Source organism: Caloenas nicobarica, chromosome 7 (assembly GCF_036013445.1).
Source record: "Caloenas nicobarica isolate bCalNic1 chromosome 7, bCalNic1.hap1, whole genome shotgun sequence".
In the NCBI taxonomy this organism is placed as follows: domain Eukaryota; kingdom Metazoa; phylum Chordata; class Aves; order Columbiformes; family Columbidae; genus Caloenas; species Caloenas nicobarica.
The window spans coordinates 15,138,134-15,152,777 of NC_088251.1; the positions used below are offsets into that span (position 1 = coordinate 15,138,134).

General features: G+C 51.8%; 2 protein-coding genes across 5 annotated transcripts in view; one reads left to right on the plus strand and one right to left on the minus strand.

Moving 5' to 3' along the window:
• ARMH3 (armadillo like helical domain containing 3) overlaps nt 1–8,347 on the minus strand; it is a 129,848-nt gene extending 121,501 nt beyond the window's left edge. Inside the window, exons 1-4 of one of the 4 annotated variants that reach the window (XM_065638488.1) lie at nt 8,255–8,347; nt 930–1,041; nt 403–459; nt 120–266 (exon numbers count right to left, since the gene is read on the minus strand). In XM_065638488.1, the coding sequence (XP_065494560.1) occupies nt 120–266; nt 403–459; nt 930–1,031 (306 nt within the window). In that variant the 5' untranslated portion in view covers nt 1,032–1,041; nt 8,255–8,347. Of the gene's footprint in view, nt 1–119; nt 267–402; nt 460–929; nt 1,042–7,722; nt 7,815–7,862; nt 7,939–8,149; nt 8,232–8,254 lie in introns of those variants that run through there. The other 3 variants (XM_065638491.1, XM_065638489.1, XM_065638490.1) reach the window with 3 other exon arrangements.
• HPS6 (HPS6 biogenesis of lysosomal organelles complex 2 subunit 3) lies at nt 8,330–12,714 on the plus strand. Its single transcript, XM_065638487.1, has 2 exons — nt 8,330–8,786; nt 9,067–12,714. Exon 2 carries the CDS (start codon nt 9,082–9,084, stop codon nt 11,539–11,541), a length of 2,460 nt encoding a protein of 819 aa, XP_065494559.1. The 5' UTR covers nt 8,330–8,786; nt 9,067–9,081; the 3' UTR covers nt 11,542–12,714.
• Nucleotides 12,715–14,644: the final 1,930 nt, after the last annotated feature.

Here is a 14,644-nt window from a genome sequence, read left to right on the forward strand (position 1 = left end):
CTGTAGACATAGCATCTCCTCAGAAGCAAAGAAGTGAGCACAAGATGTTTGATATCAGCAGCAATTACATTTCCTCATCAGAAGTAAAAGAGAGAATTCCCTGTCTCTCAGCATGGTACCTGTAATGCATTGACCACTCTGATCGGGTGTTCCTCACCCAGTGCCTGGATGCAGTGCTGAAACAAGCAGTTGATGTTATCTTTTATTTTCATTAACTCCTCCCCATCCAGAGCCTCCAGCTTGCCTTCTAGATATTCCAAGTTGACCTGTTGGGTTAAGAAGCAGTTCATGCACATTATACAACTGCTGACACCTTAGAAACACAAGTTCTTACACTGACAGTCTGCCACGCCATAGGCAGAACAGCAGCAGCAAATCAAGAGGATGTTCGGTTCCTGTTACCTTCATCAGAAAGAGCTCCTCCCAAAACCTTGGGTTGCATTTACTGGGGTCCTCTGTCTGAAAGGAAAAGGAACAGCCATGAGAGCAAACAAGAAGAAATCATTCAGGCAGAATTTAAAGAAAACCATTACCACAAGTAGCTCAGAGCCAGTACCATCCCACCGGATGACCAAGTGGTCTCACAGTAGAGAATTCTGTCTACACAGACTCCAAGAAATAGGACAAACAGAAGCAGCTCTCACTTGGGATGCCTCTGTTTATTTTCTGGATTATTTTTTGATAAATACTTGAAAAGCCGTGACTTCCCGTAGATCGCAAATGATTCTGTTAGACAATAGGGCAAGGTGACATTAAGGAAGAGAGCCGAATGCACATTTCTGCATGGCAGCAGGAGAGCCTGAAGTGTGTGCCCACACCATGCAGACCTTATCTCTGGAAAAGAATTCACCATGCAGAGCCCTCAGCACAAACTAAACCAAGAAAATTTAACACAACACTTTTGAAATAAAGAGATGCTCAAGTCTTACCATGAAAATCTCATCATACATCAACACAACTTTCTCCTTCAATGGCTTCTTGGAGGCTGAAGATTTCCGGAGCAGCCCACCTTTCTTCTCTGTTTGGGCCATGCTGTATACCCTGAAGGTAAAAACAGACAAAAAAGGCTAAGGAAACTTGAACTTTTCTTCAAGACATATCTGGCCTGCCTCAACCATGAAAGACTTTTTCACTGCACTGAAATACTAGTAGTTTCTCACAAGCTGAAAGTAGGGGCTTTAACAACGATACCAGATAAGAAATCAGATCAAAGGCACCATCTAGTCCTACATCCCTTTCAAAGAAAGATGCAAAAGTCCAGCTACAGGAAGATACAGAATAAGCTGCTTACAGATAAATTTTCTTAATTCTTCTCTGCCAGAAACTGATTCATGATCCAGACAAATGCAGCTGACATCTACAAAACTGTATTTTTTTTAACTCATTGTATGAACTGTGATGCTTGTTATCAAATTGATATCAAGTTCTTTTTGACGCTGGTCAAGCCTCAAGGACATCTTGTGACAAAAAGCTCCTGAGACTTCTCTTATCTGTTTAATTTGCTGCCTACCAAAGCACTTCAAATTCTGCTTTTGCACTCTGAGGCGACATCCAACAGTAGGAAACATTTGGCTGCAAAGCCTCCCTAAAGCACTCCTGCCACCCTCACTCATCCCTACCTCTGCACCTTGGCATCCCTCACCTACACCAGCTGCTCTGCAAACCAAGCCAGAGAAGCATCTCAGCCTCAAAAACATCACAAGTGTCTCAGTTTTGGGAGGAGGATGAAGGAATACATGGAAGAAGCTTTGCAGGGATTTTTTTTTTTTAATAGACGAAATTCCTGATCCATTTGACAAAGGGTTCTCTCGAAACACAAACAGGTTTTACTATAATTAAGTGGTGTCTCATGGTTACTGGTTATCCTATTAAAAAAAAAAAAAGGAAGTATCTTTATTACAAAATGATCTGTTACACAAAGTAACAGCCCTAGTTATAGTCCTGAACCTTCTGACAGTCAACCCATTCCAGGGGCTGAGAGAGTCTGAACAAAACTTGCCATGTACTCTCAACCTCATGTCTGATGCTACAAAGCACATCACCACTCTGACCTTGTAAATATGTATTTATCTGCATCGACAGGTTCTTCTGGCAAGCATTGCAGCTTTAACACTGTTCTAACCTCCTCTAACACTTCAGCACTGTCAGAGGTACTTAGCAGAAAGGGAATGCCCTCCCTTCTCACATTTCTGAGCTCCCAACCCTTCTCCCATTCCTCCAAAGGCAATTACTCACACAACAGCAGCACACCTCAGGCAGAGGCTTAAGTCATGCTCCAGAAAACCATGGGCAGGGTCTTGTGGCAGCTGCACTCAGCCACGCTGAATTATGCACAGAGAGGTAGGTTCAGTGCAGCCTCCGACACCCCAGAGCTTCCCGAGCCGGCAGCCATGGAGACAGCTTTGGATTCTGCCTCCAGCCCGGACCGCCTGAGCCCCTTCCACAACCACAGCACGTTCAGATCTGTCTTTCTCTCAAAGTGCAGGTTCCAGCAACTACTGAGTAACAGTTCCAGATCTCTTCTGCATTCTTTCTACTGCAGACAGCTTTTGATTGTCTTAGACTACAACTATGTTCTCAACGGAGACTCTCCATGCTCCCGGAGGAGGTTTTTCACACATCCATCCCTTGAGCCATAAATCTCAGTTCCAAACAGCAGGAAAACCTCTTTGGAGCTAGAGAAACACCGCAGCTGCAAAAGCCCCTACCCCAGGTGAAACAAAAGAGATTTGCCTGGGTGGTGAAGCAGAGGGTAGGACAGAGAGCAGCAGATCCCACACCCGAAAAGCTGAGATTTCTGTAGGAAGGGGGTGAAGTGTGCTCTCTGCCCTACAGGAGGGGAATATGCACAGCTGGCTGGTGTGTGTGCTGGGGAGAGACTGGAAACAGGCCCAAGCTTAATGACCACTGCACTTTAACCTTCTGTAAACACAGAAATTATTCCTGTAGCCTAGTAGGTCTATATATCCAATTAAGATGGAAAAAGGTTTCAGTCTAACAAACAAAAAAGAAAACATTATTCAATCATCTTGATAGCTTCTCTTTTACAGACTTTGCATTATTTTTAAACTGTCATGGGAAATAAGACATTATTCTAATTAGAAACATAATTAGAAACAGAGAGAAATCTATTAAAAACCAAATGAAGAATGATGTCACTTTTAGCCTAGCAATACAAATCTTACCCAAGATTGTACAAAACAATTTCCCCAACTAGAAATGTAGGTTTCTGAACCTAATGCAGCCGCCAGCCCAAGTATACAAACACATCCATCAGCATGCTTCTAATTGAATTACAGCTAATGAATACCAATGTCAAAACCAATAAACTAACTCTCAGTGCTTCTAGGTCAGCATTCTCACATCATCTGTGTATGTGAATGGGAAGGGATCAATACACTCTGCTTAGTCCCTGAACTTTGAGAGCTGCATTTTCATGCTTCTCCTACATTTCCATGAAGACAGAAAAAATCTAAATCCCACAAGACACAAAGGTTTGATGCTGGGTGAGCATCAGAGGGATGGCATGATCATGTGAAAATTCTAGTGTCTGTCAAAATGGGACCTGGGATTCATATTCTCTTAACCAAAGCTGCACAGAGCACATATAACAAAGACTGCTAGAGGCAAGGATTAAATAATGTTCTTGTTTATAATTTGCTGTTCTACAAATGAGCATATGGAGGAGCAAGGGGAGAAAAGTAAAAGTTGCCTTTCATGCCAACGCTTTATTAGGCTGTGCTTGTTTCATAACCTATGATGATGAGGCCGCACAAATGGTTTTTTCTTTCCACTTTATGCAATTACATTTTCAAGATGTCATAAAGACATAAACAGGAAACTCCATTTTGTTAATGGGGACCTTCTAGGCAGCTGCAGAAAGCAACAGTTAAATGCAAAAAACATCCATAACTAAGTTGTAGAGGTGTCAAATTATCAGGACGCCATAACAGCTTATGAAAAACACACTGAATATGTTTAACAATTATCCTTTAAATGCATCACATTTTAAAAGCATCACTGCATTTTCCACATCATAGGCTCAAATGGATAATTTGTCCTGTCAGTAGGTCAGTCCCATTAACACATGCTGCTGAGTGAACCTGCTGCAGTCACTGCACGGGAGAACCAGCCCTCGGGGCCAAGAGGAGCACATGCACGGGGACTGTTGGAACAGCAAGTACGCTGCTGTGCAGCAGAACATCCAAGATGCTTCATCTAGAACTACAAGAAACCTTGACAGAGACAGAGCATGAGCCTTGGCAGCTCAAAGGCAGAAAGATAAAAGCCACGGCAGACAGAAGTTCAGGCAGACTCTTGCTTTATCTACCATCAACCCCAGGATCAGCTGATCCAGGCAGGACAAAAAAAGATGAGCACATCCAACCATCCACCTCCTTTCCATTTCATTCCAGAACTCATAGCAGAGATTCCAACCAAACATGTGACATTCTGATGAACGGATCTGTCAGCTCTTTGTTAGGATACCCACAGGAGAAATTAACTTGACATTTTGAGTCTGAGGTTTACCTAGGCGCGTGCACATTGAAAACTGTGGCTGGTCCACACCGTCACTTGGCTCCCGTACAGACATTATTACTCCATAGATCATCTTATAAAAGTAAAAATCTACTGCAGAGAACACAACACTAAAGCACATCTACACTGTAACGACATCAGGATCCAAAACTTGTAACTTCTGTAATTTTGCATGCAGCTGTTCAAGCACTGTATTTTGCATTTAACTGTCTAGGCTAACAAACCTGAAAGTCTTCAAGATTACAGATGCACATACACAAACCCCACATACAACCAAACAGTAAGAATATTTTTTTCAGTGTGGATGCCTCAAAAAATACACTGTAACACTTGTTGGCTAAATAAAAAGAATACAAACAGAAGACATAAAATGGAATTTTCACATATTGACTTACTTAGCAAACCATTTATTCCCTATCTGAAAAAGGCAATGGAAACAATGTGATCTGTATTAGTGTGTTAATGCTAAAGCCACAGACCTCAGTCAATATTTACGAAGACTCTGAATAAGAACTGAGATACTTTCGCTCTTAGAATCCAATATTCCTTGGCTTGCCACTGCTATTAAGATTGGACTCACCTGTTTAAGTATTTCAAGGTAGTAACTGCCCCACCACGAACAACCACCCGCACCTGGGACCCAGTGTGATCCCACTTTGTCTTTCAAGGCACTTTGCAGGTATATCACTCAAGTCTAAAGGAAAGTTGTGCAAAAATTATCCTGATCATACAAGAGAGGGAAATAAAACTCCGCCTAAAAGTTAACCTATAGCTTCTAAAGCAACACATTATAAGCCAAGTAGTTATTAAACTTTTCAGTGCAGTTCCAGGAAAATCTTGCACTCAATACACGTGATGAACCTCCAGAGTCAATATCAGACCTGAGCAACGGGCAGTTAAAACACAGGTTCCAGCACTCGTCCATCAACAAAAGCAACAATCTGCACTGTGCACACGAGTGTACAAATCCCAATGCACAGACAGTGTCTTGACTGAATTAAAGCTCCAGGATCAAAACCCCCAGGACCACCCAGCAGCAGCCTGGCAGACCACTGCTGAAAACTAGAGAGGAGAAACACGTTGGGCTAGATTTTGTCAAGGCTTTAGGAACCACTGTGACCAAATTCCCACTAGAAGCCCTTTTGCAGCTTATGCTCTGCCAACTCTCGTGTTAGCGGTTATGGTTCATGACAGTAGGTCCACACTGCTTTTATATTTCATCCATTCTTTACAACTTTATTTGTATACTGTCCATTGCGATGAAAACTGTTCAGACTGTACCTTCCTTGGCAACTGTAAAGTGCCCAACCCATCAAAAAGGGAAATGGTGACACAGACAGCACACAAGCCTTGGATCCATCTAGAAGAATTAACAGGTGCCTTCATGCAATATATAACAAGAAATATATTCTGAGGGCGTGCAGATGACAAAAGCCCACATAAATCCTACTTATTTCTCTGCAACATGTCTAGCACAGTCCCAGCATATGCATTTTTACTAGCAAGTCCCTCCATCCGGCTCAGAGGAGTAGTGGTGTATGTGCTTCTACATAGTACAATCTAAAGCTCCACCAACACTGACTTAATTTTCCCCCCTTGAAAAACAGGAAAAGCAGCTTCCTGATGCAGATACAGCCACAGACTTCCTCCCACTACACCTGCTTTAGCAATGATATAAAAGAATAACATCCAAGTTACATTTTTAACACTTCATCCATAATTGCCTTTCATTTCTAACTGTCCAGTTAAAATAACACCCAATCCACCAGCTTCACACCATGAACTAGTTAAACTTCTTCCTGTCATGTCCATCTAGACAAGCGTCACATGCTTCCACCTCCATCTGTTCACACCATTTTTCCAAATTAATTTTTTTATTTCATCTCGTTTCCTTTCCATATTCCCAGCTACAATGCCCCGCTCTCTAATGTCAGAAAGTCTCTGGGTTTGCATGTTTCAAGCCCATCAGAACCCATCCCACCTAGTTTAACCATGAAATATTCCGCACGGCCTTTGCACCCCAACTTAAAAAGCTCATGCCACTCAGAGACCTTTTCAAATGTCTTCCTTCTGAAGATAAACACTCTCCCTGTAACCTTCCCTGCCCTTTTCCCAGGGTTTCAGCTGTCAGTGTGGACCCGAGGCCTATAGTGAACACAACGCAGCTGCATGACCTTGGCCCTGACTTCTGAGGAAGCTGCTATGTTCTAAGAAAATGCAGAGTAGAGCCACATCAAGATAGAAAGGTAGAACTGCAGAGAGGTAACATTTTTGAGGCATGGACCATTAGTAGCACAAGCACTCAGGAGGAAAAAATACAAACATAAAAAGGTATAAGATCTTAAAAATCAAACAAACAAACAGCACCAGGAAGCCAGAATACAGCAACTCAGCAACTCTGAGCAGGAGAAGCTGACCCCTTCCCTCCTGAGGGATGTCTGTGTGGCTGCCTGGTGTGTCTGCTGGGATGGCGAGCAGATGAATGCCTAGCCTAGCAGCTCATTAAAGCCTCACTGTTTCTTTTGTGCAGACCAGCCAATAGTTGTTTAACATTTTTACATTCTATATACCCTGCCTGCAGAGTCTCTTTGCACACTGCAGAAAGTGCTTAAAGTGACACAGACAGACGATTACACTATTATTACTGGAAAACCAAACAGATGTCCTTTTCCCCCTCTGAAACTCCTCTTAAAAATTTTGGTAACATTTCCTACTAGAGCTCAAACAGCTGGTGAACTGCAATCACCACATATCTCAGTGATCCAAATTATCTTACTGCTTTGCATATTCCACCCACCTGCTCAGCCCAAATTGGCTCTCATCATACATTCAGATTACAGCCTCTGCTTAAAAGCAAACTTTCTTACGGTGACATACACATCAGGGTTTTGACTGGGGCTGCAAGCTTGCTTAGGTAGCAACGTGCCTCTACCTTTAGCGCCATACACATAACAAGTTCCCACTCCTCTGCAATTGTTTACAGCTGCTCTCTGCTTCACCAACATAAGTGCCCACAGGACAGTGAGGTAAACCTGATAATTAGAATGACCAGTGACCAAAACATATGTCCTGCTCATTCTTTTCCTAGAAGGAGTTACCTTGACCCCAAACCATTCCAGCAGCCAGCAGACACTGCGGCCCAGGACCAGCCGAGCCAAAGGCCCGGGCAACCCCAGCACTTACTGGGGCAACGCGGCAGTAACGTGTCAACACCGGTAACAGCGGCAGTAACGTGTCAACACCGGTAACGGCAGCGCTGCAGGAGGGGGAAAGGCTCCACAACCTCTTAAGCCACAGACTCGTACTAAACCACTCCCGCTCACCCGCAGGTGCCAGGACGCGGCCGGGCCTCGGGCAGGGCAAGGCGGGCAGCGAGGGGCTCCAGCACAGCCCAGCCTCACCGGCCCGCGAGAGCGGCCGTGGCAAAGCCGAACCCCCGGCGAGGTGCCGCCAGCACCGGCTGCCCAGCGGGCGGGCTTGGCTGCCCAGTGGCTCTGAGAGCCGGGCCTGCGGGGCACCCCGGCGCGGCCACCGGCCCCAGGCGGCGGGCAGCGCCCCCGCCCCGCGGAGATCCCCTGCACCGGCAGAGCCGCCGGTGCCGCCCGCTCACCGGCCGCAGGCCCGGGCCGGGGCGGTCGCTCCGGAGGGGCGGCGGAGGCGTGGCCTGGCGCCGCGGGGTGGGGAGGCCCGTTCCCCCCCGAGCCCCACCACTTACCTGCGGCCGAGCCGTTCCCCTTCCCACTGCGCAGGCGCCGCCCGACGCGCTGCGCATGCGCTCCGAAGGGGGCCGCGCCGCGCGGTCCTAGCGCCGCCGGCATCTAGGGTGGGCGGGGGGCGCTGTCAGCGCCGGGACTTGGCGCCCGCCGGTGCCCCGGGCGGCCCCGGGACCGTTTCCCAGCGACAGCCGCAGGCGAGACGGGCAAGGACAGCGGCAGGGAGACTCCTCCCCGGGCCACACGGGACTCGCCTCTCCCTGAGGAGACTGACACCCCCGCCCCCCGGTAGAAAATGGCCCCTCCGCCTGCGAGGCCTCCCTTGCCGCCCCCGGGCCGCGGCACCGCCGCCCTCCGCGCACCGGCGGCGGAAGTAGGAGAGGGGCGGCCCAGCCCGGCGCGGCGCGGCTCTGCCCGGAAGCCCGCCGCCTCGTGATTGCGCAGCGCCGGCGTCGTGCCGAGCCCCGCCGAGCCGCCACCGGCCCGGCCCCGGCGGAGGGGCGGCCCGGCCCCGGCAGGCAGCCGCCGCGGCAGGTAGGCCCCGCGGGGTCCCGGCGGGAGGGAGGGGTCCCGCGGATGCCTCGGGCGGCGGGGAGTCCCTCGGGCGGAGGTGGGTGTCTGGGGAGCCGGGGGTGTGGCAGGTACCTCGCGGGTTTGGTGCCCGCAGAACCGGCTCGCCGCGGGAGGAGCGTCCCCGGGGGGGTCCCTGGGGCCGGAGGGTCTCCAGAGACCCCGGGGAACGGGGGGGAAACTGGGGGGGCCCCGCGGCAGCAGGAGCTCCGGGCCCCCCCTGGAACATGCTCTCGGTGACCAGGGCGGGCGCCCCAGGATGAAGCGGGCCGGGATGCTGCGGCAGGTCTCCGACTTCAGCGACTTCAGCCGAGGCCACCGGCTGCAGGAGCTGCTGCGCCAGGGAGAGGAGCCCAGGCACGTCTGCTCCAGCCCCGATGGGCAGCACCTTCTGGTCCTGCAGAAGAGCCGGCCGCCCCCCCTGCCCCGGCTGGTGGCCTTCCAGCGCCACGGCATCGGCGGAGCCGACCTGGAGAGGAGCTGGCAGCCGCCCCAGCCAGCCCTTGTGGGACTGCTCTTCCTGCAGAGCCCTGTCACGCTGGGCTCCTGGGCACTGACCCTTGTGTGGGAGCACGGCCGGACCGAGGTCTGGTACTTCACGGTGGCTGTGGGCTGGCAGCTGCTGCAGACACTGGAGCTCTGCCAGGGTGCCCGGGCACGAATCGTCTCTGTGTGCAGCCAAGGAGCCAGCCTGGTGTGGTGTGAGGAGAGGCCTCCCCTGGATGCCCACTTGGACATGAACAAGTGTGCCTTTAGGTTCTGTGTCTGCACCCGGGCTCTGGAGGTGGAGGAACAAGGTGTGCGGCTGGGCACCGTAAGGATAGTCCTGCACAACAGTCCTGAGTATCAGGTCCTGGCCTCCCCGCAGCACGTCTTCCTGATGCCTGCCACTGCCAGCTTTGCCACCACTTCCAAATTCCTCCTCATCTGGGATCCCGAGAAGGCAAAGCTCACCATCACAGCCCCCTCTGCAGGCTTTGTCCACAGCAAGGTGCTGCGCTCCAGCAGCGAGTCAGACTTCAGGAAGCTCCTGCTTGGCTCTGTGGGTCTTCTCTCAGGTTTAGCACCTCTGGACATTCACACCTCCACGGTGTCCGACAGTGGGGGTCTGCTGCTGGTGAGCACAAAGGGTGCTGTGAACGTGGTGGAACCAGATGGTTCCCAGAGGCATATCTTTGACCTGGAGGAGGGCCCCCTGGCGCAAGGAAGTCCTGTCCAGCTGAAGACTTTTGGCAGCATCCTGGCCTGCATACTGGCTGGAGTCCTGTACCTCATTGACCAGAACAGTGGAAGGCTCATAGAAAAGAAAATCCTGAGCGTGAAAGAAGTGCATTTCCTGGCATCCCTGGGAGAGGAGGACAGCATCCAGCTCCTCACTCAAACTGGTATCTACAGCTTTAGCTTCTCCAAACCTGAGGACAGCAGCAGGCCTGAGCCATGCCTGGTGGAGATGGTGTTTGAGGAGGCCTGCAGATACTACCAGAGGAGGAGCCTCAGCAGCTCCAAGCTGACGGTGGAGAAATTGAAGAAAGGTGGTGTGTTCCAGGCTCCTGTGGCCCTTGCTGCCATCTTGCAACACAGCCTCCACCAGAAGCAGAAGCCAGCTCGAGGCCTCCAGGACACTTATGCCAAGCTGTTGAGCACAATGAGCCTGGAGCTGCAGAGCTACATGAGCTTGGAGCTTCTCAAGACCTGCGTGGTGTGTGCCCCAGAGAGTGAGGTGGAAAGCTACTGCGAGGAACTGGTAGAGCAGGAGGTCAGCCGTGTTTTGCACTCTGACATGGACAAGGACAACTTGGCCTACCTGAATTCTGTCTTTGCCTCCTTTCCCAAGGCTGCCTGGAAAGCCACGAGGAGCTGCCTGCAGCTGCAGCAGAATGGGGATGGTCTCTTGGTAGCCAGAGCCACGCCGGAGGTGTGGAAGAAGGTCCTGGGAGGGCCGCAGCAAGAGGAGATGGGTCGGAATGGAGTGGTCCCACTCTTTGAGCTCATCTGTGCCTCCTTCCTGAGGTTCAAACCCAAGTGGCTGCCCAGTTTTGTGGAGCTGACCCAGCAGTACGTTAGCATCTCTTGGCCGTATAGCAGCAAGGAGGGTCCAGAGGGCCGGGTGCCACTGTACAAGAGAGCACTGGGAGTACTGGCCCGGAAGAACAAGCGTAGCGAAGCAGATGATGAGATGGAGCTCGAACTGCTGCTCTGTAGCAAGAGGCCTAAGGCTGTGCTGCAAGCTCTGCACCTTCTCATCGGCCTGAAGCAGTGGCAGCGGGTGGTGGAGGTGGCAGAGAAGTTCTCCAAGCTCAGCCCCTTGCTTAATAAGGAGATATTCACCACGCTGCTGGCAGAGTTTGCCCAACACCGGGAGCTGGACCCTTATCTAGACACGCTGTGGCCGTTGTGCCCTGCTGAGCTCACTGCCTCCGACATCATCACTGTGGTCCTGCAGCACCTCCCTCGCTCCCAGGAGGACCCAGTGCCCTTCTCCAGCGACAGGAACCAGCTGACTGTTGGTTTGCTCAAGCCGCTGCTGCAAAGGGTTGTGCAGCATCCCAGCACTCAGGACGAGATGTACTCGGATGCCTTGCAGAGCCCCACCTTCCCCCCTCCTACCCCACCCCGAGAGCACAAGATCCCCTCAAAAGCAGCGGCTGATGGTGCCCCTCAGCCACCCATGGCAAGGACTTCCTCCCCCTCGGCACTGGCACGGAGTGACACTGCGTGAAGGAGGGAAGCACAACGGGATCCCAAGCTTTGGGTGCAGGAGGAGGGGAAAGCCACATCCACCCCAGGCAATCCTGCCCTGCCTGGCAGTGTGGAAGCCTGCTCCTTTCTGAAGCCTCCCTGCAGCAACATCTCAAAGAGTTAGTTGGGTGGCAGGGGTTGGGGGACCTCACCTGAAGCTGGGACAGGTTTTCTGGCTATTTCTAGCAAGTGCAATTGCGTATTCCCTGGTAGAGGAGCAAATGCCAGGTGTATTTGCAGATGAAAGTGCTGGCTGCACTACAGGACTACAGAACTGCTCCCTGCCCAAAGCACTTTGGTTTTGGTCTGCTTGGCTCCTTTATAATTTCACTTCTACTTCCCTGATCCTCTAGGAGTGGTGGTGGGGTGGTGGGCAGGGACACACAGTCTTTCCCCCCAAATTCTTTGCTCAGTGGGTTGGGTGCTGCCTCCTAGCTCTGCCTGTGAGAGACTGGGCATGTTCCTTGCAGTGGGGTCACAGTCCTGCTGCTCTGGGCTCAGATACTAAATGCCAGCGTAGGGCAGCTCCGTGGTACTGGGGATCCCAGCACATACACTGGCAGCTGCAGCACTCTGCGCTGTCTCGCTGCAATTCCTCTGGGATCAGTCCTGTAGCTGTGACTGATTGCAGCTACTTAGCTGAAGAGAGCAGCCTAATTCCCTTATCTCTCTATCCCAGGCGGTACCCAAACTCTCTTCTGAGCTGAGAAGCTGGCAGCGGCCTGTGCAAGCTTGGGGCTGGCCCTGCTTCTCCTTTCTTTTGTGAAAGCTTAGATTATGCTGCAGGACGCCCGGGCCCTCTGTTCCCATCTCCTCTACCTTTGCCCTTTGCACACAAAGGGGCTTTGTCAGGGTTGTCTGGCTCATATTGTGCCTCTGTTTGCAAAGTCAGTGTAACTTGAGAGCAGTCATGCAGGAAGATCCAGGTTCCAGCCTCTCTCCAGTGCTCACTGCCTGGCCCCCTCCTCTGGGAGAGAGACCCTGGCTGTGGCTTTGCCCTTGCATTTTGGGGCTGTGGTGTGAAGGAGCTCTCTCTTGCCTTGCTGGGCTGGCAGAGCCTGGCTGGGATGGGATGTGGGGGATTTACCTGCATTAATCCTCTTGAGAGTGGGGTTAAGTGTGGAAAACAGACTCCTTTTAAAAATAAAGGTTCCTAAAGCAGTGCTGGGGCAGTGGTGGATGTTGTGAGGATACACACCCTCAGGAAGAGGGTAGTTTCGTTTTGTTTCTGGTAAAAAGTGGCCAAGCTTAACTCACCGTGGTATTGCCTGGCATGGGTCACTGCTGGGACGTGCTGGGCTCAGAGATCCAGCTGTGCCTGCACAGCTCATTCCCTTCACAGCACTCAGCCCTTTACCATTACGAAGCCCTGGAGGCAGGACTCCGCACCGGCAGGTGGGTGACCATCCCATATGGGCCATTCCAGGCAGTGCACAGCTCAGCAAAGGCAAGCCCACACAGTGCTAGGAATAAGGAGACCTACCTGGGCTTCGCTCCCATCCTCTCTGCAGCTGTTTGGTGCCACAAGCAACTCCCAAAGGCCATTTGGGCTTCTTGTTGGGGGAGCTGTGGCTGGGCCAAAAATAGGGTTGAGGAAAGGGGAATTTTTTCACAAGAGCTGCAAAGTGTCCCTTTGTTCCTGGCTGGAAAACCAGCAACCAGGAGCAACAGGCTGACCCCGGCAGGAGTCAGCTGCCCTGGGCACGCAGTGGCAGAGCTGCTGTTGGAGGTATCCCTGTTTGTCAAACCACTTTAAAGGTGCAGCAGGGCCTCCCCTAGATGAGAGCTCAGCTGCAGAAAGTCCCTGTGGTGGAAAATAATCTGGCAAAGGGGAAGAGGAACTGCTGCAACGGTTCTCTAGAGGCTGGCTGGCTGGCTGTTGACGAGAAGAAAAGGCCGCGGCTGGAGGCTGAGCAGAGCGGGGAGCAGCACCCACAAAGCCAGCGAGCAGAAGCTGAAGCCACAGCAGTCCCATGCAGCCACTGTCCCCGAGGCACGGCAAGGGAAGAGGAAGCGGGGAACACACTGCGGTTGGGGACAGCCTGGGGCTCGGGATGGAAACTGCTACACGCAGCCTGTAGACAAGCACGAAATAGTCGCAACTCAGGAGGCTGAGGATTTGGGGTGGGGGAGAGCAAAGGCAGAGCAAGCAGAGACAAAATGGAGCTGCTCTCGAGGGGCTACCAGGAAATCCATCCTGAGAAGCAGAGAAGGTGGGGCCATCCCTGGGGGAGGAGAGGCTGAGCCAGCACGCAGACAGATTCACCTGGGTGATAGGCAAGCACGGGGTTCTCTTTGCGGGCAAGATGGGTGCTGGGGGGAGATAGCAGGAGGTAGGGCCGGTGCAGCTTCAGATAACGCCTGAAGGGGAAAAAATAGTGATCAGAAGATCTGAAGGCAAATGGAAAAAGCACCAAAGCAGATGCACGTAGCAGAGGGCGAGCTGGCCAGCTTGGCCCAGTTGCTCACTCCATAGACACTTGGACTTTGCAACGAAAGAAATGAGTCAAGCTGCTCAGGTTTGTTTCCGTGTACCTGACCCAGCTTTTGGGATGGTCGCTGTGCTTGTGCCAAGGAGCAGCACAAAGCAACACCCACGCTCACCTCACCACACTTGCAGACCCAGTAGCCCTTGGCTCACCTGTGTGTGCAGCTGTCATGCCCATCCATGCCACGCAGCAGTGTGGGACATGTGGGGGTGGACACAAAGTCCCCATGCCACCATACCCAGTAGAGGGAGGGAGGTGCGGGCTGCAGGCACCCCATAAGCTAACTGGAAACTCACAGATGACACCTAGCAGGGTCACCAGAGGGCACAGGGAAGTGCCTGTGCACCACAGGGGCACCTCATGGACAGGAGGCTTTTGGCATGGCTTTTCCCACAGAAGCACCCACCCAGTCACAGGTGCAAAGGGCTGCCTGGTGAGGGGTTGTCACCCAGCCTTGGTGACACTGGACCATGGGCTGGGTCAGGACTCCAAGGGTGGGCTGTGGGCAGATCACGCTTGGGGACGCCAGTAAGAACCTTCCAGTCCCAAGCACAGCCCCAGCAGTGGGGAATGCACCCCGCCCCTACCCTCGTG